The sequence below is a fragment of the Ambystoma mexicanum genome, chromosome 5p (genome assembly GCF_040938575.1).
Source record: "Ambystoma mexicanum isolate Mex_15411 chromosome 5p, UKY_AmexF1_1, whole genome shotgun sequence".
NCBI classification, from domain to species: domain Eukaryota; kingdom Metazoa; phylum Chordata; class Amphibia; order Caudata; family Ambystomatidae; genus Ambystoma; species Ambystoma mexicanum.
Genome location: NC_090930.1, coordinates 1,212,311,598 through 1,212,338,864, shown reverse-complemented (window position 1 = coordinate 1,212,338,864; position 27,267 = coordinate 1,212,311,598). Strand labels below are relative to the sequence as shown.

The 27,267-nt window shown below is 44.3% G+C and overlaps 1 protein-coding gene across 1 annotated transcript in view; it reads right to left on the bottom strand.

Moving 5' to 3' along the window:
* Positions 1 to 27,267, bottom strand: part of LOC138481507 (pyrimidine-specific ribonucleoside hydrolase RihA-like) — a 295,952-nt gene that overhangs the window by 8,751 nt on the left and 259,934 nt on the right. The window contains exon 5 of the mRNA XM_069613694.1: positions 26,660 to 26,796. Coding sequence (XP_069469795.1) covers positions 26,660 to 26,796 — 137 coding nt within the window. The remainder of the gene's footprint in view (positions 1 to 26,659; positions 26,797 to 27,267) is intronic.

Sequence of the window (27,267 nt, the reverse complement as noted above, 5' to 3'; positions counted from 1 at the left end):
AAAGAAGGTGCGTTTAAAGACATTGGGCAACTTTATTACTCACGTGCCATTACTCCTTCCCACGCCGAATCCAGTGGGTATTCCAGCACCCTTCAGCTTCTCTAAAGCTCCGAACTTGTACCTGCACGATAAAAGGGACAGTTAGTGCGCATCGTGAAGCAGGCTACAAGCGCTTACTTACGTGCTTCCAGGCGCTTCTATTCCTCACGCGGGTTCGATCCTCATCTCTCATCAGCCCGCCATCCGCCATCGCCGGAACCCTGCAAAACAAGAGATATCATTACAAAAGACTTTTAAGACATTTGAAGTGCCCAGAATTTACCGTTCGTGCAGTTAACGACGGACAACAGTCCTCTGAGGTCAAGAGGCCTGCACCCTTATCCAGTGAAGAAACTGGTTACGGCACCCTGCCCCGAGGCAGATGGAGAGCTCGGCGTTCACTTACCTAAGGTGAGGGCGTTAACCTTTGGGGTTCTACAGGAGAAGAGAAAGGGAAGAGGAGAGAGGCACCCAATAACCCCAGTTCATTAATCCCATATTTTCTATCTGCAGACATCTTACTCTTCGAGTCAGACATACAGTGCACAGAGGTCCAGCCCAAAGAGCCAACCGTGTGTTACACATCACCTTTGAATATACGGCATTGCCCCAGTCAAGACCGGCGCCTCTGCGGGAATCAGGTGAGCGTTACACATACAAGACAACATGCAGAACACTGCTGCCCCAGTACAATTTCTGGAACATCCTGGCAATCCAATATGCACCTGGGAACAATGGCAAGTATATCTAAGGGCAATTGGAGGGGCCAAATTCAATGATATGAAAGAAGCCACGTTGTTGAACTGTGTGGGGGCAGAAGCCTTGAGGATTTTTAGGACATTGCCTGATTTAGAGGACACAGAGGATGGTTCTGGTGACTCCACCAGCAGTATTAGGAAATATGAGACAGCAATGACAAAATTAACGAAACATTTTGGTAATAAGACCAACATTGTTTTGGAAGGATACAGATTTTTCTCTAGGAAACAAAGCAAAGGGGAAAGTGTTGACAACTACATAGCTGCATTGAGAGGCCTCATATCAACGTGCAATTTCACTGGGGTGGCAAATGAGTATTTAAGAGACCAATTGGTTTTATATGTGGCAGATCCCCGCATTCAGCAACATTTATGGCAGGAGAAGGATCCGACGCTGGAACAAGACATTGAGATAGCAAAATCAATGGAACTAGGAGAGAAATGCATGAAGGAAATACAAAACAAATCAGAAATTGGTGAAGTGAAGTCTGTGCAAGATATACATGAAGTGGAGCATAATAAGGATGAGGAGTCATTAATTGCCATTGTAAAACAATTGACCAAAAATGACTTTGGTATGGGTGCCAGTAAAGATAGAGAAACTATGATTCCAGTAATGTTGGATTGGGCGGTGTTTTGGAGCAGGTGCAGGGAGGGTTGGTAGTTCAGATTGCTTTTGCTTCCAGAATTTTGAGATGGGAAGAACAAACTACTCAACCATTGAGTAGGAAGCATTAGGAGTGAAATGGATTTTGGAACCCTTTAAAGGACTCATGTGGGGTATCCCTATGATCACTCATTCATGTGTTAAATTCAAAGAACCCGCACTTAAAATCTCCACGAATAAGGAGGTGGACTTTAATCATTATGCAATACAATGTCAAAGTGAAATATACCCCGGGAAGGACCAATGTTGTGGCTGACTGTTTTTCTCGGCTACCGTGTATGTCAGAGAATGATGATCACATGAATACTGATTATTTTACAGAGGAACAAGGTATAGAATGTATCATAGCACACATACATCCCGGTTTCTCAAAAGAAGATTGGATTAAGGCAGTGGTGGCAGATGTAGAACAAAGTCACTTAAAGAAAGCAATTGAGAATGGTTGGAAAGATGTGGATGAGTGCATTAAAATTTGGGAGAAGATAAAGGATGAGATTTCCAGTGATAATACGTGTATTTACCGAGGTGATCGCATAATCCCGCCGATAACGCTGAGAGAGAGGATAATGAAGATTGCCCACGAGGGTCATGTGGGGAGAAGTCTTACTAAGGGTGAGAGAGGCTTACTGGTGGCCTAACATCTGGAGTGAGTTAGAGGATTTGGTTAAAGAATGCACTGCATGCGCGGTAAGTGATAAAGGGAAAATGACTCATATCATGCCGTTGCAACCTGTGGAGATACTGAGCTCAGTATGGACAAAGTTGGCTATTGACATAACTGGACCTTATGAAATGCTGGGTCCTCAAAAGATATATTTCATTGTGTTAGTAGACTATACTTCTAAGTGGGTAGAGTGTGGAGTGGTAGAAGGCATATAGTAGACTATACTTCTAAGTGGGTAGAGTGTGGAGTGGTAGAAGGCACTGTAATAGCTCCTAAAATTATGAGGTTTGTGGAGGAAATTTTCAACAGAGAAGGTAACCCACAAGAATTAGTATCGGATAATGGCGTTCAATTCCTATCACTGGAGATATAGAACTTTTTAAAGGAGCGAGCTATCAAGCATAGAACTACGGCATTGTATCATCCTATGGGAAATGGATTAGTGGATGAACCGATTCATAAGGGGGATCATTCAACTGGCGATTGCTAACAGTTTACCATGGAGGGAGACACTCAAAGAAGCACTTAACACACATAGGGCCTCATTACGAGGCGGGCGGTAAGGGATTACCGGTACCGGTAAGGGCACCGGTACCAGTAATCCCTTACTGCCCTATTACAAGTTCCCTTTGCGGGTCCTCCCTTAATGCCTGGTTTTACCAAGCATTAAAGATGGGACCTGCAAAGGGACTTTGGTGCTAATAACGGTACCGCAATTTGCGGTACCGTTATTAGCGCCTTCCCCATTCCCGTTTGAGCCCTATAGGGGCTCAAACGGGAATGGGGAAGAGCCCTGGTGAATGGGGAATTACCGCCCCCGCCAACCTTGCAATGGGGCGGTAATAGCTCCATTCACCAGGGCAGAGTTGGCAAGGATTTGGAGGCAGCCATGGCGCTAATAGCGCCATTGTTACCTCCAAACTCCTAATGAGGCCCATAGAGTCACTCCATATTCTGCAACAGAGGAAGAACCTTTCACTCTTATGAGAGGAAGATTAGCTACAAATAGACTCAGACCTGCTTGGTTGGCAATTAAAAAGAATAGAGAAATACATTTGGAGGAAGTTGAAAGGAAAGTTAAAAAAAACAAGAGGAGTACAAGAAGTATTATGACAGGCAAAAACATGTGGTAGAAAGCAAGATTCAGAAAGGAGATTGGATTAGAATAAAGGAACCCAAGAAGGTATTGAAAGGGGAGTCAACATATCGGGATCCCCAAAAAGTGGTGGAGTGTTCAGGAAAGTCAGTATTTCTAGAAGATGGCAAGAGGTGGTCTTGCAATGATGTCATACGTGCAAGTGGTGCTGATACTGTGGAGAATTCAGATACATTTCAAAGGTCTTCTGGAGATATGTTTGGGAATGATTGTTTGCCTTCAAGAGATGATATTATAAATGCAAAAGATGGTGATTTTGTGGGAAACAAATGCCAATGTTTACATAATCTGTTTTCAGATGCCATTTTTCACCGCAAATACACCTAGAAGAGGGGTATATATAAAAAGCAGTGCCAGATATAATGTAACTATGAAAACAAGCATTGGCAAATTGACAACTACTGACTTAATGGAACTACCTGGTCATAGGATGGGAACAGCTGTAAACATTTACAATTACCTGGGCATGTGATGGCAGTACCTGGCAAATGCCTCACTAATATCTATACACAAGCCAACACGATTAGCTTTGTCAATTCATGCTATTTAAAGGAATTCAGTGCAAGGAACAGTACTACATCAAGTGGCTGAAGGCATACTTGTTGAAGACATTTGTATTACACTGGATGCATATTTACCCATGCAATTAAGCCACCAGCTTTCTGTATACTGAAAAGAAATAAGATCGGCAGGCCAGAGTTCGATATTACTGCTTGATAGAGCTACCTTAAAGAGATCCCAGGAGGATGTGATTTTTGGTGGTGATTGGCAGTTAATAGGTGGGAATGGCCATGAGTAGTCAATGGAAGGATAAATAATCAAACAACACTCACAAGCTGTGTGCCCCTCCTTAGAGGTGATCTTTCCCTCCTAGCTGCACTCCAATATACTAATTATGACTTGTAAGTGGCGCATGAGCACTGCATAGTAAGCAAAACTGAAAATAAGTATCCAATATGTTGCCCATGTACAGTTTATGGGTATAATAATCCATTTAGGTCGAAATAGGGTCCCGGGAAAGTGGCCTCAAGACAGCCAGTGACAATCAATTATGAGAAATTCAGATTTCTGGAGAAGCCCAAGTAGCTTTCTGATAAACATCTATTAAAGGAACACCTTTAACAGCCACCCATGATGCTGTTATGTCTGTTGTAGAATGTGGAAACATGTGCAGTCTCATAGGCCACACAGAGAGGTTAACAAATCCACCTATTAAGAGTTGGTGTATAAGATGGTGTCCCCTTATGACCATGCCCAAAGGTGAACAAAGTCAGAGGAGTGATCCTCCACTTTCCATTGCATATACATTTTCACTGCCCGTGTGGGTGAGCAGGACTCACAAACCGTGATCCATCAGAACCAGAATGAAGAGGACTAAAAGGTATAGTCAGACACTACATTATGCCTGAATGCGGGTGATGGGTGGAAAACTAAACACTGGAAGAAACATTAGGTAGGGAGGAGTGTTGAGGAGAACTCCAAGCTCACCCAATCTCCTTTCTGAAGTGATTGTAAGCAAAAATAATGTTTTGAGGGAGAGAATTTTAAATTTAATTGCAGCCAGTGGTTCAAATGGAGTGCCACCAATAACCCTATGAACAAGCAGCAAATCCCATTTTATAAAGGAAGCCCAGATCCAGTTATTTTGTTTAATTTTTTACAGTGTAAACATAGCTCGATAGGGTGTCCAGTCAAAGGATCGAATATAAAGGATCAAATGACCTTTTGCTCGAATGCAAAAGGATCGAAAAAAAGGGTCAAATTTTTGTATTTATTTATATATATTTTTTTTTCGTTTGGGTTGGTAAAAACATGTTTTTAATAAGGAAAACGGGGGGTTGGTGGGAACCCCACCCAAAAAAAAAAAAAAATCGACCCTTTTTTTCGGTCCTTTGACTGTCGATCAAAAGGCATTCGATCCTTTTGTTTTCGACCCTATGACTGGCAACCGCTCGATAGCAGTGGAGCACTTTAGAATGTGTGGAAGTCATCAGGGGCGTTGTGTCTTTTGACAGTAGTGCAATACTGTTAGCGGAATGCTGGGAAAATGTGGATTTAGTCCTGCAGGAGGTAGTGTGGAAAAGCTATGTTTTTAGTATTATGCAGAACTGAAGGATGGTGTGGGCTTTCAAAACCTCCCATATGATAGTGTTCTTGAGGGTCAGGGCGTGGCTGAGGGGTGAGCCCTACCAGTTGCATGTTGTCAAGCTACTTTTGGACGTGCTGTTTGGCAGTGTAATGCGTGTGTGAAAATGATCTAAATAACATGGCGCGGTGTACAGCCATTTTGGACATTCACTCCCAAACCGCAATGAAAGTCTGCGTTTCTGTAAGCTCAGTTAGGCGGCAGAAATTATTTCTGCAGCGGTTGCAATATTTTAGCGCAAAGAAGATGGGTTCACTGTGTAGAATAATTTGCGTATTGTTCACTCAAGGACAAGCCGAGAGGGGAGTCAGAGATGTGCAGGTGCATTGATAAGAAGTGCTGGGAACAAGAGCACGGAAGACAAGCTGGGTTTTTCCACTGTCTGGATTTTTCCACTCGTGCCTCCCATGCTTGCTATCTGTCCTTCGGCCGGGGTAAGTCTGCAACCTATGAGGGGCAGGGATTTGTCCCCCTTAAGAGGCGAAGGTCCCTATGAGGAGACAGAGAATTGGAACCCAGGGCGTTGAAGTCTCGCTGAGAGGGAAGACGCTCTGCTCCAGACCCTGTTAGTTGATGCGTGATCTCTCTGCCTACTTGCCTTGGGACTGGGTAGTGTTGTCGTAGCTGAGATTAGGCTTTGTCCTTCAACTGCCCTAACAGTGATGTATACCTGTTATGTTCGTCCTTGTCCATGTATTCTTGTATAATTAGTTTCATTTATTCTATAGTTATATGCATGTTTATGAAGTGTTAATAAAGGGCCTGTAAAGAGCAAATTACTTTCTAACTAATGGTCTAACTGTGTATTATTGCCTTCCTGAGTCCAAGAACTTTTAGTCTGTGTAATAGGGTGAGCAATTCTGAGGTTATTACACAAGTCTGAAAAGCTAAACAGGCATGGGGACTGATGAGGACAAATCAGTTCTTGGTAGGGTGAAGTTTAAGGAAGGTATTCAACATACAGGTTTGGATGGTGGCTTGGAACTCGTTGAAGTTAGCCTGGGGATTTTAACCTTGAGGTTCAGCTGGGTGTCCTCAGCGTATTGAAGAATGGCTATGTCAGGGTCTTTTCGTAAAATTCCCAGATCTTCTATATATAAATTAAATATGATTGGGGAGAGGATGGCACCTTGGGGGACCCCACATGTAACTAGGAATCATTTGGTTCTGACGGGACCATCTGTACGACTGTCTGTCTGCAATGTAGGTAGGAAGGAAACCATGTTAGGACGAATAGCTAGGTCCTCCAGATTGAGTGCGGACTTCTTTAAGAGGGGTAGTATGAGACCTATTTTGAGCATTTCTGGGAATAAAACTTTGTTGTGGGAGGTTTTCATGATGCAGAGGAGTGCACGCATTAAGTTCTGGATCAGTGAACTGTTAGATAAGGGAGGCCGGGACGACATTTTCTATGTAAGCAGTGGGTTTGAAGGAGACAAGTGTATCTGAAGGATCCTTGAGGAAGAGGGGTGCAAGGTTTGCCCAAGATCGGAGAGTGCAGGAGAAAATGGAAAATTGACCTTTGTCCAACTGGGAGATGTCAATGAGAGTTCTGATTATTTTAATTTTGTTTATGAAGAAGGTGTTGATTCCGTCACAATTTACTTCTGAAGCCGGCACCACTGAGCCAGGTGTGGGCTTGGCGCAGTGCTTAACTACTTCGAATAAGGCTCTGCTCCTAGTTGCTCAATTTTAATTAGGTAAACTTGTTTATGTGCAATATATGTGTTTTTGGTTACAAGAAAAGAGTATGATTAATTGCACATACAAAAGAATATTCTGCAGGCACTGTAGTGATCCTCTCTAATGATGTGAGGGATCTTTATGACTGAAGGTTAGTTGTCAGGTCTCACAATTTTCTGCAGCGTTGCTCAAAGTCCTGACGGCCCTTCAGAAGACAAGAAGATCCTGGATGGTGCCGTAAACAGGAGAAATAGTGTTCCACGCATCACAAGCAGAAGAGCAAAGGATTCATCTGCTGTTCTCCCAGGATGAAATGATGGGATTGTTTAAATATTCAGAGGAAACAAAAGTGTCCTTGGTGAAAGGGTTGGTGGACAACATAAAAGACCTTTAAAGAAATGCAAATCTTGAATGGAAGCCAGCAAGAGCATAATGAGCCCCAAGAAGACATAATATGCTATTTGCTAGTAAGATAGCTTAGTGGGTTGAGATTAGGATGCAGGTCAGAATCCTATGTATAGAGCTTTGGTGAAAGTGCTATATACATAACAAATCATTACTATTACCTATGTCAAGCACTGCTAGCCAATTGGGATACCCATTCTGAAGTAATGCAGCCTATGGATAAGAAAATCACTCAATCCAAGGTACAGGGAGGTTTCATAGATCATCTGGGAAGATGGTGTGGCCACAACTTACAACATAACTATCACAACATGCAACACAGCAGGGAGAAAGAAAAGAAAAGACCTGTGCGTAGTGCTTTCATCTGAAACAAGCATGAGCAAAGCCATTACGGTTTCACTGTGGTATGTCAAGTGCTGCCTCATATTCCCCAGTAATGTCATGATATGATGGTACGGTTACCATATGCAAAGGTATAACTTCAGACCTTCAGTAAAAGTCATACAACTTCTGTCATGGAACACTGTATGGATCTCTGCCAAATTGGAGGGTCCCAAATGGCAGGGGTTTCTGACTAAGGCCGATATCTGTAACCCTCCCTTTGCAAGCTACTTCTCCCTTTGAACCTCAGTTACACAGAAGTATTTGGTTAATCTGTATTTATATAGCAGGTAATAGTCTCAGTCTGTTAAAACAAAAGTGTATTCATGATACAGTGAAAATTAAAACAGATAGAACAGAGTCTACCAACAAATTTGATGCATTCAACACATATAAGTACTGTAAGGTTGATCAAAACATCGGTTTTGTGAGGTTAGTACAGGTGACTTAGTGTGTTGTATTATTTCAATACACTCATGTAAATCGACACATTTGGTGTTTCCAGCTTGGGAGATGTTTCTAGAACCATTACAGATATTGCATATGTGTTCTATATCCTATGCTTTCCTCAGGACTGATAAAACTAAAAATGCGCTCTGGGTCCTTCAATGAGTTCAAGTCGGGGACCTCACGGGTTGTATCACTATTAAAAAACAAATAAAAAAATATTGTAATCTGATATAATCTTCTATGTTCAAAGAATTTTTTTGAATCCTGTATCTGGTGTGCACCAAGTACCTGGTGGTGGCTTTTGATGCCTTGGGCAGTTAAGAAGCTGGTGACGTCACGGGAAATTAGTGTGACCCACTGAGAAGGATGATCAGAGAAGAGAATGCATAAGTGATCTAGAATTTGATGGCAAAGTAAAGAATCAAGAAGGTTTTCATGTGTGGAATGAAGATTGCACGTGTGAAGAGCACTGCAGAAAACACAAGCCGTTTTACAATTGTACAGATGCTGCAACGCAAGTAGATTAAGTATTAATACGACTGGCTATACATAGTATATAGATTGCAGGCGGTGCCGCCACATACATGTATATAGAGGTCTGGACATTCGATTATATTTTAGTAAGCAAGTCTCATGAAGAAAGAGGGATTGGAAGCTTTGGGTGTTGCAGCAAAGAATAGGCTCACATTCGAAGCAAGACCAAAGAGGCTGTCTGGCTTGATGTCAAGGACTGCAAGCAGCCAAGAAGTGGTTATCAGTTGCGAAGAACAGTAAAACGTGAGAAGCCGAGGCATCCCTTGATAAGTTGCAAAGTTAGAACATCATGAGTGCCAAGTTTCTTTATTAAAGACAATTAAAGGCCATTATATGAGCAAATTCATGGTCTCTGATCACGTGAGCTGAGGGTAAAAATAGATGATGGGCATGGTGCACTATATTGAAGATAGTGAGGGCTCACACTCCCTTATATTCCGAGAGGCAAGAAGCTACTACAAGGCCGAGTTCAAAGACAATGTGAATGGCAGACAGCATGAGTGATGAGAGATGTCAGGCTAATTGGGTGAGGAGACACGGTCAAGTTCACTCACTAGCACCTGGCGTACCAGCGTACATGCTGCTAGAGCATTGAATGTTCCAGAAGGGTGCAAGCGTGCCAACCAATTGTAGAAGGCCTTATAACGAAGAGGCTTATAGTTAAGAGCCAATGAAGTGTTGTGTTTTTAATTACTGTTGAAGATGACTTGCACTAAGGTGGGCATAAGTTGCCAACCTCATTATAGAGACCCAATCACAATCCTGTCCCATATAGAAAGTATACTAAGACATTCCTTTTGAGCCAACCACAATCTCCCGTAGCTTTTCTTAGTTTGCCACATAGTATGACATCACGTATGATGAATCTTTAGTATAAATGTGTTGTTTTTCATGAAATGCTCTGAGATTCTGCTGTACGACATCCGTTGTACTCCCTGTTTTAGACAATTGTTAATAAAACAGAGATTTTTGCCAACTTCCTAAATCAGTCTTATTATTTAGTTTGAGAAGGTATGTTCTGTCCCATCCATAGTATGACATGTTACCGTGAGTAAAAGGCCTCTAGGGTTTAAAGCCTTCCAAGGGCAGTCCCATCCCTCATAGCCAAGACAGAGTGCATGGGAGCCAGAAGGAATGTTTGAAGGGGGCAAACTGGCCCAGAAAAGCCTATCAAGCACAGAGAAGATTGAAGGGTATTTGTAGGGTGGAGGGACCAAGAGGCCAAGCGGATGCTGGAGTGGATTGCTGAGGAGGGTTCTATGGCATTCCATCGCCCGTTTTTATTTCGCAACATTTTTTGCGGCTGATTGTTTTTGCCGCAAAAACTCTTCACATTTTTTTGGGGGGGGCGTGACCCCCTCAAGCCCTCACTCAAGCCTATTTGCAATCTAGTCCCTGCATCCACTTACACCTTATATCCCTCTACCCACCCACCCCATATTTTTCGATGTTTTATTTTGCAGACGTCGTACCCTAAGGAGGCTAGGGCAGTGTTCTGAGAGAGTGCATGTAAGATACTGTGTGTAGATGAAATTGGTACCAGTTGTGTGTAGTGTAGTGTGGTGAGGGGGGTGTAAAAAGGTGAGAGAAAGTTATACAGAGGGGAAGAAGTGTACGGTGATTTAAGGAGGCAGTGAGAGTGAGTGTAAGGGACCAAGAAGAATGTTGGGCAGGAGAGTGGTGACAAAATGAAATATGGTAGTAGGTGTACTAATGTAGAGAGGAATAGAAGATGGGGGAAGGTAGTGGGCAGAAACAGGCAGAGAGAGTGTGTTCAGATTCACAAGTAGAACAGTGTCATTGAGGGAGAGAGGTGGGAGGAAGGGGTGCAGATAGTAAAGAGAGGGAGAGAGGTAAGAGGAGCGAGGTGAGAGGAAAGGAGAGGGAGAAGAAGGGACTAGATAGGAGGAAAGAGGAGGGAGAGAAGTGAGACTAGAAGGAGAGCAGTATAGGTTGAGAGCAAAGGAGACAACAGAGAGCATGAAGGGTGGAGAGAGAATATGAGATAGAGGGAGAGATAGAGACTGAGAGAGTGAGAGACAAAGTGTGAGGGGGGACTGTTGGAGAAATCCCAGTGACACCAGTCTGATGATAAAAGGAGATCATCATTTAGAAATTCCCTGAGGGAGCAGAAAAGACAATGGCTTTAGGTTTCATTCTCATATTAAAAAATACCTAGCCAGTAGGGGTAGCCATGCTTTAGATTATACTGGGGGCATTCTGAGGACACCTCGGCTAGGGTGGATGGAGACCAATGGAAGCCCGAAAGAGCCGTAGGAACTGCCTTAGTTTCAACCATCTTAACCTTCTCTGGCAGTCATTTATAATATTAATGAGTCACCTTAAATCTATCATCATTTCCTGTGGATTTCTGTGGCCATCTGTGACAAAGTGGTTAGAACAGCTGGTTGAACAGAGGTTTCTAGGAGAGCCTGACTTCAAGAGGGTCAATTGTTGACCTACTGTCTGCACAGAAATAAACACAAAGGTAGCAAGAGTAAAGGCTATGGGAAAGGTTTACACTAACATAATTTATTTCAGTGGGCCAATCAGAAATCACCATCTATGCCTAAAGCATAGGCAGATACATGCCCATATAAAATGAGAGAGGGAGCACTTCTGTTTTAATTATAATTGTTCTTTTATAACGTGTTAAATAACAGATATTGATTTCTAAGTGGGGGGTCGGGATTTGAATCTGTGTTGTGCTGCTGTGTCTTGCTTCCAAGGCAAACGTGCTGCCTCTGAGCTATCCCCCGCTCCAAAGATGATTAGATAAGGAATCCTTTATTCCTGGTATGTATGGAATTGTTTAGTTAATAACTTCCACTTGAAGAAAGTCATTGTTGCTTTCCAAATCACCCTGGGCTTTCCAAATTGTTCATGTCTTTTTCTGTGTGTCTCCAGAAACACCACTCGATATTCTTTTAAATTTGCAGCAGTTCATTTATTGTAATTGTTATCTTCAAAGTAGTGTGCACTAATCCATTTCAGACTGAAGTATTCAAGCACTGAACTCTGCAGAAAAGCAGTGTACCAGGCACTTTTACTCCTTAAAAATACAAATGAGTAAATATACTCCCAACAAATAATTGGAAAAAACTTCCAGCCACACAGCTCCACAGATCTGTTCGGATCAATGGTACCAGCAGAGTCCTGCGACAGGAAGGCGCTCTAATATTATTATTGCCTGTTCCGAAGAGGGACTTTAGGGTAAACCTGGATCTTTTAATGCAAAGAAGGATAAATTGCAAGAAGATATCTGCTTCAGTGTTAACATCTATGTTTACTCGCCTTAAAAATAGCCCCATTCAGAATGGGAATGAATTCAATGTTTACAACCAAAGAATCATTTTACTCTCAACTTAAAAAAATAGAATGCACTCCCACTTAAATATCTAATTTTGCACCTTCCATAAACCAATTACTGTTAACACTAAATTCATCTGAATATTAGTCATTTAAAATTAAAATGATCATTGATGCTTAACTTGACTTCTGATTCATGTAGTCAGAATTTCAGACGAGTTTGGACACTGCCCCTCGAGGTCACATATAAGCTTGAGGATGTGGCTCACGCGAACAGATCGAGGGCCATTAACTGAACATCGGGGCAATAATGGCAGTGGATTTATTATCATCAGGAATTTGATGCAAATGACAATATATTTAAGGACATCAGCTGCATACTTTACCAGATCAGGGCTATGAAAGATCTGAGTGCTTTTCCTGCCTTCCAGAGAACATGAATGTTAGCAGGAGATCACAGGCATGCAGCACTATACATGAGCAGTATGGCTTGTAGAGTCCAGTTGGAAACATACTACAGAAACCAGGATATGGGGAGCAGGGTTTGGGAATATCAAATTGGAACAATACCAGATATCACACTGCGCAGGCTGGCATTTTTTAGATATTTATAAAATGATTTGCCTACAATCATAGTATTTTTAGGGAAGTGCAGAAGTCAGGAATAGGGCCCAAGTGTCAGGGTTTCAAAGTCAGCAACCTATTGCCTGGGCAACATTTTTGTTCGCCCTAATGTAATAATAAATTGTATTTATATGTGGGACAAAATACCACCACCATACATTATAAGGATATTTCGTCGCTGTGGAGTTTGATGACTAAACAAAGGAATGTCACGCCCCTTTTATTTATTTATTTTAAGATGTTACAGAGGTTTAAACATAGTTAACAGAGCAGAGGATATGTGTCCTTTACAATGGGGAAGAGAAAGCGATTCAATGCCCAGATGATGTAGGGCAAGGTCGGATACCGGCACAAAGGAGGAAGACAGGACGTAACAACAAAGGACCAGAAGATGGCGGAAGTGCTTTGTTAAGGAAGATGGGATGGAGGAGAAGTGCTTGAGGATAGACCAAAGTGGAGGGGATAAAGGGAAGGAGGGAGTGGGAGAGGAGAGCAAAGTATAGAATTCTGGGCCGTCAGTTCTTCGGAAAGGAGGCATCTTTTGAGGTTGGTTTTTGAATAGAGGTAGAGAGGTGCACATAGGGAGAGCATTACGGAGTAGAGGGGGAAGGAGAGTGAGAGAGCGGAAACGAGAGGCAGCACGAGGGACCAACAAGAGGCTAGGAGGTGAGCTGATGATGATCTAAGGGTCCAAGATGGTGAATAGGAAGTGGGAAGAGCAGAAACGTAGGGCGGGCCAGTCCTGAACTGATTTGAAAATTATGATTAGAGTTTGTAAAGTCACAGAGCTCCAATCTGACTTGTAATAACCATGTTAATATACTGTATAGGGTATTTTATTTCTTATAATTCATGACCTCGTTGTCTTTCACTTTTTTACTTGCTTACTCTAATGAAAAACGTTCCTGATGTTGCTACATTTAAACATTGTAGACATTATTTTCATAAAACAACACTAATATGCAGCTTGTAATATGCTCCAACAATGTTTTACTTTTTCATGCAATGGCTTTTGAAACGTTTATGCACAAAATAAATGAATTATCATAGCCTGTTATTATTGGCTGCTTGGTGTGTAAGGAAGGAATGGTATCAAGAATATACAGACACAATTGATCACAGTTCAAGGGTGTTTATTAAAGTGTATAGGTAGGTTGGAAAAACGCCTAATCTAAACCTAAATCTAAGATGGGAGCAAGCTACGACCATCAAATATTAATAAGGCAGTCCTAGCGGCATCATGTCAAATAAAAGGGCCTATACTAAGAAAAACCTATTGCCAATCCTTACGCTAAATACAAAAGAGTTTGGGTTGGGGTGCACAAGAAAGAAACAAGTGTTCACAAATGATAAGTCAGGCTGGAGGTCTCCCTTCCTCACGTTTTGACCATGGGGAAAGGATGGAGTCCTGAGCACAGCCCACTCTTGAGCTTTCCCAGCATGAGACAACAGTTCCGGTTCACATATCAGGACCTTCGGTGGTTAATTATCTTTTCTACAAAAAGGCTCTTGTCCCCCAAGGACCTAATGGGTTTCAAAACTAACAAACAAAAGAAGTTATGTTCCAAATGTATGTTGGTTGATGGTTTCACCCCTGGGTCCCCCTCCTCCGGGCGCAGAACCCTCAACCAGTTCTTAACATTATCAGAATCTTCAGAGGTTGTCTCTCCTGCTTCTGAGGATCTGATAGGTTCAAATAACAAACAAAAAGTTATTTTGGATTATACTTGAGGTGATGAGTCTTAACCCTTGGGTCCCCCTCTTCTGGGTGTAGACCCCCCTAGATTGTCAGCCTCCCTCCTGTCGGGTTAAACTATGGCTTTTCACACATCAATTTCTCTTTTAGCACTCACAAATCTTAATGTCTTTTTAAACAGTTCACCATGGACATCCCTCTACCCGGTTCACTTTTGTCAACATGCTGTTTCTTGGGACTTTAGACTTCGCACCTCTTTATTGGCATCCCTCCGCCAGGTTCACTCTTGCCATTTCGCAATTCCTTTTACTTTCTTCTGATGTAGGATTTACTACCCTTGTGTTTTCAATGGTTTGTCGGTCAAAGACTTTCGAATGTCCAGGGATTTTGCTAGACCCGTGTATGACCACTTTGACCTTTGTGGCTCCCCAAAGGGCCTTCTGGTATCAGTAGTTTCATTCAACGCGGGATCAACCAGTCTCTCTCGAGTGAGCACCCACGTGGTGCCGGACCCCTTTGCAGCTGCTCTTCCCTTAACAATTTGCAGTTCTTTGAATTTTCCTCAATCTTCCATTTTGCGACTTTCATTCAACACTGTTCAGTTTATTTATCAGTTCCCCTTCGACTCACTGGCTGTGATGAACCACTTGGCTTTTCACTCTTTCTGAAGTCAAGGCCGGTACCATGGTAGCAGGTGTCTCCCTCTGTCCTGCTAATCAGCATACGCACGCTCCCTGTACCATTGACATCTGCTACAAAACACTTGGGCTATTGTTCACGGTCTTATGTTTGCTTCTGCAGAGGCTTTGCATGTCTGGGTCGGAAAGGGCAAGGTTGCTTGTCTCCTTGTCGCGCCTTCAATACACGCTGCCTTTCTCCTCCTCTTGAACGGCCGTGATTGGATAGCTCTCTTGTCACGTGGTCTGCCTTGCTCGTACTGTGCTCTTGTGCTCCACCTTTTATCCCTGTGGGGAAGAGAAAGGGCTGTCAAGTGTGTGTGTGATTCTCGTCAATTGCCTGACTCTGCCTGACCCTTGTGTCGGGACATGTCACGGAAACAGCTCTAGGGTTAGTCTGCTGTCTTTCGTGGTGTGCAAAAGTGTTTGTGTGGAAAAGGGGGTGTGGGACAGTGTTTCTGAATGTCCTACATGGTAGGATGGGGAAAAGGTTTTGGAAGAAGTGGGATGCTGCATCTCACCCATCGGTGTCCCCCTTCAACTCCCCAATGGAACACCCGGGAACTGGATCCAATAGCGATGGCCGTGTCCTGCCCACCTGGATGACAGTTCCCCGGGAACAAGCTAGGGAGACACCTTCAGGTTTCTCACAGGTGCCACAGAAAGGTATTTTAGAAGAAAGGAATCTGAAAAGCTAGTCACTTTAATTAAGTGGTCCTGTATATATATTGTCGAGCACTGTCTATATTATTTGGAAAGTGCCTTAACATGTGGATCATGCATCTTTCCCCTGCTGTTTAACGTTTGCCTAAATCCCTTACATGATCTCCTTGCTAATCTTGGTGTCGTCTTTCAAAACCTTTTGAATGATAATATGTGGATCATGCATCTTTCCCTTGCTGTTTAACATTTGCCTAAATCCCTTGCATGATCTCCTTGCTAGTCTTGGTGTCGTCTTTCAAAACCTTTCGAATGATACCCAGATTATTTTTAAACTTGACTAGAACCCAGACGAGCCCTGAAGAAAATATATATAAGTCTTCCAGACTTCCTAACAAATTAAAGACCTCGTCTCCCAAATAAACTCACTTGTTAGTAAAGCACAATCCCACCTGATGCTTGTACGTCAACCACGGGCGCTATCAGAGACCCATTGTGCAACCATAGCTCGAGCCATTAGCCATCATCAGATCAAAGATCTATGATTGACTATTGCTATGCCCTCTACGCTGGTGCCTCTAAATACTTGATCAACTTGCTGCAAGTCCTCCAAAACATAACAGGTCAGATGATCGTAACTAGCACTCCCAGGCGCTCACACATCACTCCAGCCCTTAGGAAACTTTACTGGCTCCTGGATAAGTCTGACATCACATTTAAACTTCTGCCATTGGCACACAAATCTGTTTATGGTTCATGCCACTGTAAATCAAACATTGTATATAATTACAACCTCCGGCCCGCACTTTAAGATCCAATGCTTCTAAATGACTTAGTATGCCCAAAATCAAACAAACACACAGCTTATTCAGGGCAAGCTCCTATATTGCCCTCAAACATTGGAACTCTCTCAGAACTCCCACTCACCACACAGAAAATGTGCTCCACTTCAGGGAGGCTATCAAATCCCTTCTTTTCTAAATGGATTCCGTCACCTTGCTGGTCTAGCGGTCGAGCACTGAGATACCTTCAGTTTGACTGAGCATTGATTTAACTGTTTTTACTTGACCTTTGTCTGTTTGAGCTGATCTGTCTTCATAATTAATCCACTGCCCACTGTAAATGCCTGCTCTAGTGATTCCTACTGGAATCCTACTTAGTCCCCTTTCTCTCTCCATTCGCCCTCGTGCTCGACCTAGCTGTTGCCTCTCTCGTGGCATAAATATGCCGGAGGGAATGCCCACGCTGCGGACGGGCACAGTGGGCACGCCTACAGAGTGCCAAAGGCACGCTTAAGGCAAGCCTGTCTGTGTCCGTCTGGGACTGTACGGGCCTCTGAGCTCTTAATGACCCGGGGGCTACTCATGAGAGGGCCTCATGGCACATCTAAATGCATAATGGCCTTACTGCCCTGGCTCCTGCTAATCTATGCTGGCCTCATGGGTTCCTAGTTACTGATCCCCATGAAACGAGTAATGATGAAATCAATTCGGTAGATTCTCATTCTTTCATATGCATGATATGATATGATATGGCATTTATAATGTGCATATACACACGTGTTTCAAGGCGCAACGAGGCAAGGGAGGGGGAACAAGGGGAGGACAGACAACGATCATACTAGGCCAGGTGTCATTCAGATCGCGCAAGTGCATGGGGTTGGGGGAAGGGGAAAATGCAGGGGAAGGGGAAAGGGACAGTGCAGTACATGGGAATAGAATAATAACAATAAGTAAAAGTAACGGCCAGCTGAAGGTAAGTGCATGCTTAATGAGTGAGATCAGCAGTGGCACATCAGGAGGATATCTATTCCATTCTTGAGGACTTTCAGCCTGACTTCATGTGTATAACTGAAACTTTGTTTACTGCCACCTCGGACCGTGACATAATTCAAATGCTCCCCCTTACTACAGTATTCTACATCATGATCGCTCTGCCCCAAAAATTGGAGGTGATGTAGCTATTATATTTAAGAACTCAGCAAACTGTTCTGCTGTCCTGGTATCTCACAGTCTTGCTTGTGAACCCTGCTGATCAGACTTCAGCCCTCTCCTGCTAGCGCAATCCATTTTTTAATAACATATCGCCCGCCTAGCTATGTAACTAATCTATTTCTTCACAATTTTGCCCAACTAGTTGCTGAGCTTTCCTTGCTACATTCTAACTTAGTTATTTTGGGTGACTTCAATCGTCATCCTAATAATCCTGACAATCTGAAAGCCAGTAAATTTGTTTCGAGTGGATTGTGTCCTTCAACGTATTCCTCATCTTAGATGTGTTCCATCCAGCTTTTTCGGCAGAGGGCGCCGTGCGTCGATGTCGTCGAGTCGATGGTCCCTCGAAGGTCTCCGTCGAGGGTGACGTCATCGGGTATATAAGTAGCACGCGCGGCGCCCGTTGGCCTCAGTTCCGTTTTTTCGCAGTATACGTTGCTTCGGAGATTCGGCGCGCCTCGAGTTCTGTGAAGATATAAATATAATGAAATATGTCCTCGTCATCGACGCCGACCACGACCCCGAAATCGGGTTTCAAAAAGTGCAAGTCGTGCGGTTCAAAAATGTCGATCACGGACCCGCACCAAGAGTGTTTGTGGTGCCTCGGAGAAGGCCACGACATGGAGGTCTGTACGAAGTGTGAGGCGATGACGGGGAAGGCCTTGCGAGAAAGGAGAGGAAAACTACCGGTAGGTCGCAAAACCGATCATAAAGCCTCTAGCGTCGAGTCGAGGTTCCGTGAGGAGAAATCTCCTCGACGCGAAAGGCACCGATCCAGGTCCCAAAGCGATTCCCATTGCTCGTCGTCTTCGACAAAAAAATCGAAGAAACGATGCCACAGATCTCCCTCCAACTCGTCGTCAGACGAGTCTCCGAAAAGGATGAAATGCCCCATGAAACATTCGTCTCCCGAAGAGTGGGAAGCATTCACGGTCAAAATGATGGAGGTGTTTGAGAAAGCGAAGCCTCGGTTTGCGCCTTCTTCGGAAGCCGGCCGGGAGCGTCATCGCTCCGACACTCGCGTGCCCTTGAGCCCAGGTGATCGAAAAAGGAAGGATAGGCAACCTTCCAGGACGCCGAGCGAATAACGCTTGAGTCGAGTCGACCGTTCGAGGTCACCGACGCCGTCTGAGATCCATCACACCTCGAAGGGAAAATCTTCGAAGAGCGCCTCGACGCCCTCGAAGCAAACCCCATCGACGACCACTATGTCATCAATGCCGTCAACGCCCTTATCGACGTCGACGTAGAAGCCCTCGGCGCCAAAGGCCCAAGCCAAGCCAGGGCAGCCAGAAAAAGGGAAAGATAAGGTTACAAGACCTGTAATATCCTCAGAGCCCTGTAATACACCTCTTCCTCCTCCTCCCCCAGAGAAGGTTTTCAAGCCTCTCCCCAGGAAGGAGTTTTTCAAGTCCCTGATCTCAATTTTTGAGGAACAGGAGAGATCTGATGAGGAGAATGTACCTTTTGGGCTAGAATATGGCACCCCAAATGTCCCGGAATGCTTGATTTCAGAAGAAAGCAGAATGAGGGACTTGGTGGAATCATTACACAATGCAAGTGGCATTGACACATCTCCTGAAAATGACTTTGGCAGACCAGAACCAGGAGAGCATGCCAGTCCATCATACCGTCAATTAATGACGAAGGTAGTAGATTACTTAGGATGGGCTAGACCATCAGCCCAATTCATCCAGGATGATTTAACAGATATATTGGACCATGGTCCCACCGAAGACCAGGTACTACCCTTTCATGTAGCCCTGAAAAATAGGGTGGCCAAGAATTGGGAAACTCCGGATTCTATTCCACCGGTAAATAAATCCCTCACCTCAAAATACTGCCCGGCCAGTAGCGACCCCGGCTATCTGTCCAAACATCCAACTCCCGAGAGTCTGGTCATACAGGCAGCCACAGATTCTAACAAACTTGCGTACCCTTCTATCCCTCCAGACAGGGACGATAAGCATGTGGATGGCTGGGCACGGAAGGTATTTTCAGCTGGGAATATGGCTTTAAAATCTGCCAACTCCACATGTGCCTTGGCAAAATTTTCATACACTCTGTGAGAGCGCATTGTAATGGCGGCGGAGCACACACCAGAAGGGGAAGAAATGGAAGGGTTCCTAGCCATCGTTAGAGATGGAAAGGAAGCCATGCAGGAATCCCTTCAATCTGGATTGGTCACTGCGGATAGTGTAATCAGGTCCATGGGCACTAGCACGGTAATGCGCAGATTTGCGTGGTTACGGAAGTCGGGTTTTACACCGGACGTACAGAACCGCCTTCTGAACATGCCTTTTGACGGGTCTCACCTTTTTGGCAACAAGGCTGACGAGAGCCCTGAGAGGTTGCAGACCTCAAAAGCAGCTGCCAAATCTTTAGGAGCTGCTATTAGGCAACCTCAGCCTTTTTGTGCGCAAGTAAAATCGTGGAGGGGACGGTCCTATCGTTACTACTCCTCATGTGGAAAGGCGAGAGGAAGGGCCAGTCAACGGGGCCAGAGAAAGGCCACTCCTGGTGGAAGAGGAAAACGTGCAAAGCCAGCTCCAGCTGCAGCCTCTTTGCCATCAGCGGCTGCAACAACTGCCACAAAACCACTTTGAGGACTTGCATCACAAAACACCTGTAGGAGGCAGGCTGTCACAGCATCTGCAAGAATGGCGAGCCATTACTTCAGATGTTTGGGCTCTAGAAATAATAGCCCAAGGCTACTGCCTTCCTTTTCTAACGCAACCTCAAAGCAATCCACCAGGGAGACACCCTTTGAAGTTTTCGGACCCGCTCCTACAGCAGGAAGTTCTAACCCTGCTCGAGAAAGGTGCTATAGAACCAGTACCTGTAGCGGAGAAGAACAAGGGATGGTAATCACCGTATTATTTGATCCCCCAATAGGACGGAGGACTGAGACCCATCTTGGACTTAAGAAACTTGAGCAAGTTCCTCAAGAAGGATAAGTTCAAGATGGTTACCCTTTCTCAGAACCTTCAGGCCCTTCAACTTCAGGACTGGTTGGTGTCTTTGGACCTCCAGGATGCTTATTTTCATGTGCCAATTCATCTCAAGCACAGAAAATACCTGAGGTTCGTAGTTGGCGACTCACACTATCAGTTTCGAGTCCTGCCATTCGGATTGACCTCCGCCCGAGGGTCTTCACCAAGTTAATGGTAGTGGTGGCAGCGCACCTCAGGAGTGGGGGGATTCATGTCTACCCCTACCTGGACGATTGGTTGATCAGGGCACGTTCTGCCGAGCAAGCACTGGATCATCTGAAAGTCACCTGCCACTTCCTCCACAGACTGGGCTTCTCCCTAAATTTCAAGAAGTCGCAAATGACACCTTCCCAACAGCTTCAGTACATAGGAGCTGTATTAGACATATCCTTGGGAAAGAGCTTGCCTCCCAAGTCGAGGGCTCAAGACATTCTTCTGATGGTTTCCAAATTCCAAAATGCCCAAAATCTCCAGGCTTATGACTTTTTAAGGTTGCTCGGCCTCATGGAATCCTGCATCTTCGTGGTGCCAGAGGCACGCTTGAGGATGAGATCTCTTCAATGGGCTCTAAAGACTCAGTGGTCCCAGTTCTCCGGTGAAATGACGGATCTTCTCCAGATTCCGAACAAGGTACAACAAGATCTTCTATGGTGGACTTGTACAGAGAACATCCTAAAAGGAGAACCTTTTTGGCAACCATGGCCGGAGATCACTCATGGGGTGGGGAGCTCATGCCAACGATTTGACAATCAACAGTCGTTGGTCTCCATCGGAGTCCAAACTACACATCAATCTTTTAGAGCTGAGGGCAATCAGACTTTCGCTGAAGGCTTTCCTGCCATCTGTCAGGGGAAAGAATGTCCTGATAATGACGGACAACACAGTTGCCATGCATTATCTAAACAAAAGAGGAGGTGTGGGGTCACTACCTCTGTGCAGAGAGGCAATGCAGCTCTGGTATTGGGAAATTCAGGAAGGAATCTCCTAAACGGCAATTCATCTAGCCGGGGAGGAGAATATGACGGCAGATGCTCTGAGCAGGCAGAGCACAGTGTCCCACGAATGGGAACTAGCTCAGAAAGTCATTCAAGAGATCTTCGCCCTTTGGGGAACCCCTCAAGTAGACCTATTTGCAACCGGTATCAACCGAAAGTGCGAAAGGTATTGCTCAAGGGAATTTCCCCCGAGAGGAGCCCTGGGGGACGCGTTTGTGGTGGAGTGGAATTTCCCACTATTGTATGCGGTTCCTCCGATTCCCGTCATTCCTCAGGTCATCAGGAGGCTGAGACGCTTCGGGAGCCGCATGATCCTAATTGCCCCACATTGGGCCAGGAGAACGTGGTACCTGGACCTTCTAGACATGTCCATCTGTCCTCCAGTTCGTCTTCCTCAGAGAGAGAACCTTCTCTCTTAAATGGAGGGTCAGGTTCTCCATCCAGAGGTTAAAAAGCTCAACCTTCATGCTTGGTATCTGAAAGGCTGAGATACAGGGATTGGAACCTTCCGGATGATGTTATGGAGGTGTTGCTTTCGGCAAGAAGGCCAGCAACAAAGTCTCTATACCGTTGCCATTGGAAAATGTTTTGCAACTGGTGCAGAGAAAATAATGTCGATCCCTTTCTATGTTCTATTCCGGAAGTACTATCTTTTCTTCTGACCCTAGCACATAGAGGTCTGAATGTTGGAACAATAAAAGGTTACCTTGCAGCGCTTTCCATTTTCAAGCGCTTGTCGGAAGAATGCTCCTACTTCAAAATGCCTTTGATAATACAATTCTTAAAAGGACTCACTAATGTGTTTCCTCCTCACCCATTTCAAGTACCGATTTGGGATCTCAATTTAGTCCTAAAATTCTTAATGTGTGCTCCTTTTGAGCCTATGCACACGTGTCCATTAAGATTACTAACATGGAAAACTACCTTCTTAGTTGCTTTAACATCTGCAAGAAGAGTGATCGAATTGCAGGCACTGTCTTCTGGGCCACCCTATACTGTATTCCATAAGGACAGAGTTGTGTTGAGGGTTAAACCATCATTTTTACCGAAAGTAGTATCTGATTTTCATTTAAGTCAGCAAATTGTTTTACCCCCATTTTATCCTCCACCCCATCCTACTAAGGAGGAGGAAAGATTACACAGGTTGGATCCAAAAAGAGATTTAAGCTTTTACATCTCTAGACTTTCCAGACTTAGAGTGGACAACCAGCTGTTTATAGGTTACACAGGAAGGAAACTGGGTCAATCGGTGACAAAACAGACAATTCCACACTGGATTGTGCTTTGCATTTTAGAATGCTACAGATTAGCACAAAAAGACCCACCAGAAGGGTTAAGAGCTCATTCCACCAGAGGCATCGCCTCTTCGACAGCCCTTCAAAGAGGTGTTCCAATAAGGTCCATTTGTGAAGCAGCAACTTGGTCTTCACTACACACCATTTCAAAATTCTATAGCCTGGATGCTTCCCAGCCTAAGGAACTGAGTTTTGGAAAAGCAGTGCTTTATTCCGCCATCTAAGGGCATTGAAAAATCTAACCCCTCCTCCAGAGAAATTATACATACTGCTTTGGGAGTCTATCTAAGATGAGGAATACGTTGAAGGACACAATCCACTCGAAGAACAAGTTACTTACCAACTGGTAACGTTCTTTCAATTGGATGTTCCTCCAACGTATTCCTCATTGCCCTCCCAGCCTACCCCTCTCTCTGTAGATTTTTCCGGGTTATTGCCAACTCAAATCTCGCAAGGCTGATACCTGTCTGCCGGCACAATCTACACAGTACAAAATCAAAGATAAAAAGGGGAAAAACAGAACTGAGGCCAACGGAAGCCACGCGTGCTACTTATATACATGATGACATCACCCTCGACGGAGGCCTTCGAGGGACCATCGACTCGACGACATGCCGAAGAAATTTCCGAAGTGCAGCAAAGCTGGATGGAATACATCTAAAATGAGGAATACATTGGAGGAACATCCAATCGAAAGAAAGTTACCAGTTGGTAAGTAACTTGTTCTTCTGGACTACGGGATTGAACTTTTATTCTTAGAAATCACGACCCTACTCATACAGGAGGGAACCAGCTTGATTTAATCTTTTCCGACTTTGATGGCCTTTTAGTATTCCTGCCCTGCCCCCTGGGCTGGTCGGACCATCTTCTCTTGCCTTTTTCTTTGCATCTTTCTTGACCTAAACTGGAACCGGTGGCCCTGTTCAAGCTTCGCTGCCACTGGGCCAGGTCTCCTCTGAAGCCATTTCTAGTTCTCTTACCACCGTTACTGGTATGGGAATAACTGATGATCTTAAAGACCCATGTAACGCCCTGATTGATGCCATTCAAGTAATGGCTGATAGTCTTGCTCCCCTTACTCAATCTCTTAGTCAGGCCACCTGTCTGCTTCTTGGTATTCCCCTAGACTTAAATCATTGAAGCAACAATGCCGTAGGGCAGAACGAAGTTGACGCTCCAATCCTGATTCTGCGGCACAGTCTGCTTATCTGCAGGGTTGCAAGCTCTATCACATCGCTATTAATAAAGCCAAGGCTGATTTTTATGCTAATCACATTCTTACTGCCTCCTGTTCTGCACGAGAGCTGTTTCGAGTGACTAGAGAACTAACTACTCTGGCAAAAGTTCCTTTAGCAACTCAATCAACCCAGGCCCATTGTGATCATTGCCCTTGTCAGTGTAAGAAGACAAACACTGACCGATCTCCTTGTGGTCCATGCTGCTCTGGAGGAATCCTAGCCTAGTTCCTTCCTTTTCAATGCAGTGACAGATAGTTTGGTCTCTTCTGCTTTAGGAAAGCTCAGTTCAGCCTCCCCCATGGACCCGATACCGCTTGGCACGCTTCAAGAGGCCTCTAATAACTCTCTTTCTCTTTTCACTACTGCACTTGACTATTCCTTTACTACTGGTCACATTCCCACCCCTCTTTAGCATGCAGTGATCTCTCATTTACTAAAAAAGTCCTGCCTTGCTACTGCAGTAGCGCAAAACTATCGCCGTATTTCCCTTCTCCCAGTACCGATGAAACTAATGGAAGTAATTGTGACTCCCCAACTGCCTGCGTTTTTGTAGGCCAACTCTCTCCTCCATCCTTTCCTGGGTACTGAATCCGTGATGGTGGCACTCATGGACGACATTGCCTTACTTCAGGACCATGGAGAGGTGGGAGCTTTGATTCTCCTTGACCTCTCTGCGGCCTTTGATGCGGTCGGCCATCAGAAGTTGCTTCACTGCCTTCATGAGGCAGGAATTTCAGGCACTCCGCTAAAATGGTTCTCCTCTTTTTGTCAGAATCAGTCCAAACAGTTTCTCTTCCCCTGTTTACTTCTTCGTCCATTGTGCTGAACTGTGGAGTCCCCCTAGGCTCTGCTTTGTCCCCCTTAATCTTTAATCTCTATATGCAGGCACTAGCTAAACTTATCGCCAGCCATGGAGTTCACTTCTTCTCCTATGCTGACAATACTCAGATCTTGTTTTGCCTAGACATGCCTTTCTCCGATCCCCCTAAAAAACTGAAAAACTGCCTTGTTGCAGTCGGAGATTGGATGGCTAACAATTGGTTGATGTTTAACTGATGATAAAAACAGAAGTTCTGTTATTTGGTTCCAACGTTGAGGGTCAGTTATGGACTTGTGACTTCTGCCCTTCTTCTCTCGGTTGGTGTCCTGAGCCCTCTCCTGTGGTTAAGAGTCTTGGGATTAAACGTATGACCACTGGCTCTCGGGAAGCCCAAGTTTTGGCAGTTTGCCAGATGGGCTTTATAAATCTTAAGGTCCTAAAAACAGTTCTTCCTCTCCTCTAAACTGTTCTTAAATACAAAATTGTTACAGTCCCAATCATGAGCTCATTAGATTATTGCAATGCGATTTATCCTGAGCAACCTGAGAGGTAACTCCAACGCCTTCAAATCCTCCAGAACGCTGCAGCATGTCTTGCCCTTGGAGCTTCTAGATTTGCTCACTCTCGAGAACTCCTGCTTCAACTGCACTGGCTTCCCATCAGAAACCGAGTTAAGTTCAAGGTTCTCTCTATGGTTCACTGGGCTATTCATAATGTTGGGGCTGAATTTCTGTATTCCAAGATGCAGCCCCACATTCCCAATCGCCCATTGCGTTCAACAAACACTTTTTTGTTATGCGTTCCTAGATTTTTCTGTGCCAGAGCTGGAGGGAGATCCTTCTTGGTTCTCGCCCCTTAGCTCTGGAATGCTCTACCTCTTGATCTTTGTAAACCTCAAGAGTTGTTCTTATTCTGGAAGTCTCTAAAAACTCACTTGTTTTAGCTCTAACTCTCTCAGACTCTCTCACCCTACAGTCACTGCACACTCTATAAATACTATATACAATGCAATACAGTTGTGCCACACTCCACACAAACAGAAATAAATAAAAATAAATCCTGATCTTAAGTTACAATAACTCTTGAAAATAAAAAAAAGTCCAGCTGGAAATCTGCTCCATGCTGGTCCAAGCGCCAGCACTGTGGTGTCACCACTCGACTGTAATAGGTTATTCCAGTTACAGTAACAATGTCATTTTCTCAGTAAAGGTGAACATTGTTGTAACTAATATTTTGTAATAAGGCAATTATTTATAGGCTTTCATACGTATAAGGCAGGATGTCATACATTATAGCAATATTCTACTTTTAGATAGATCTATAAGAGTTAGCTGATAATTTGAAAGCATTGAGCGTGAGACATTCAAAACCATAGCAAGTGTGTTCAAAATATAATTGCTGACCGAGATGGGCGCACAATGCACAAATAACACTACTTTTATATTATTTACTTTACCTAACTCCCTAAAACGTACCCAGGATAGTTTGCTACGGCATACATGCTCCCAAGTGGCAATGAAGGTGGGGCAATGAAAGTCCTTCAGAACAATGTAGGCTGCTTCTGGATCCGCAAGAAAGTTAAACTCTCCACAGGCAGTTGTATTTCCTCGCGCTGCATAGATAGATGAGAGAAGAACAAAATAAGCAAAGACACTTTTCAAGAAGATTAAGACTAATGGCTGAGGAAGCTAACATTGCATAATATATGCTGCGAGTACCTTTACTGACAGTCCATGCACACATCACGTCAGTCCAATATGTAAATGGGGATCTTTAATGGCCCTTTTTCATACACCAGGGCCTGTCCACTACTCCCTTGGCCCGTCTTCCTCTCACAATGTAAAGAATTGCCATCTGGCAAGGGTGCCAAGCCATGGCTTTTTTGATTTGTATGAATACATAAAATGATGCAGGTAATTCCATCTCCAAAAGGGTAATCTGCTAATCAGATTTCCCCTTTTCGTCAACTCCATGCCAAAAGCATTAGTGTACTTGTGCCCTGCTCGATCAGCAGCCCACTCTGCAGTGCCTGTTCTGTTCCCTACTTGATTCATGCTTGCTGCTTGGGCCCACATGATCCAAC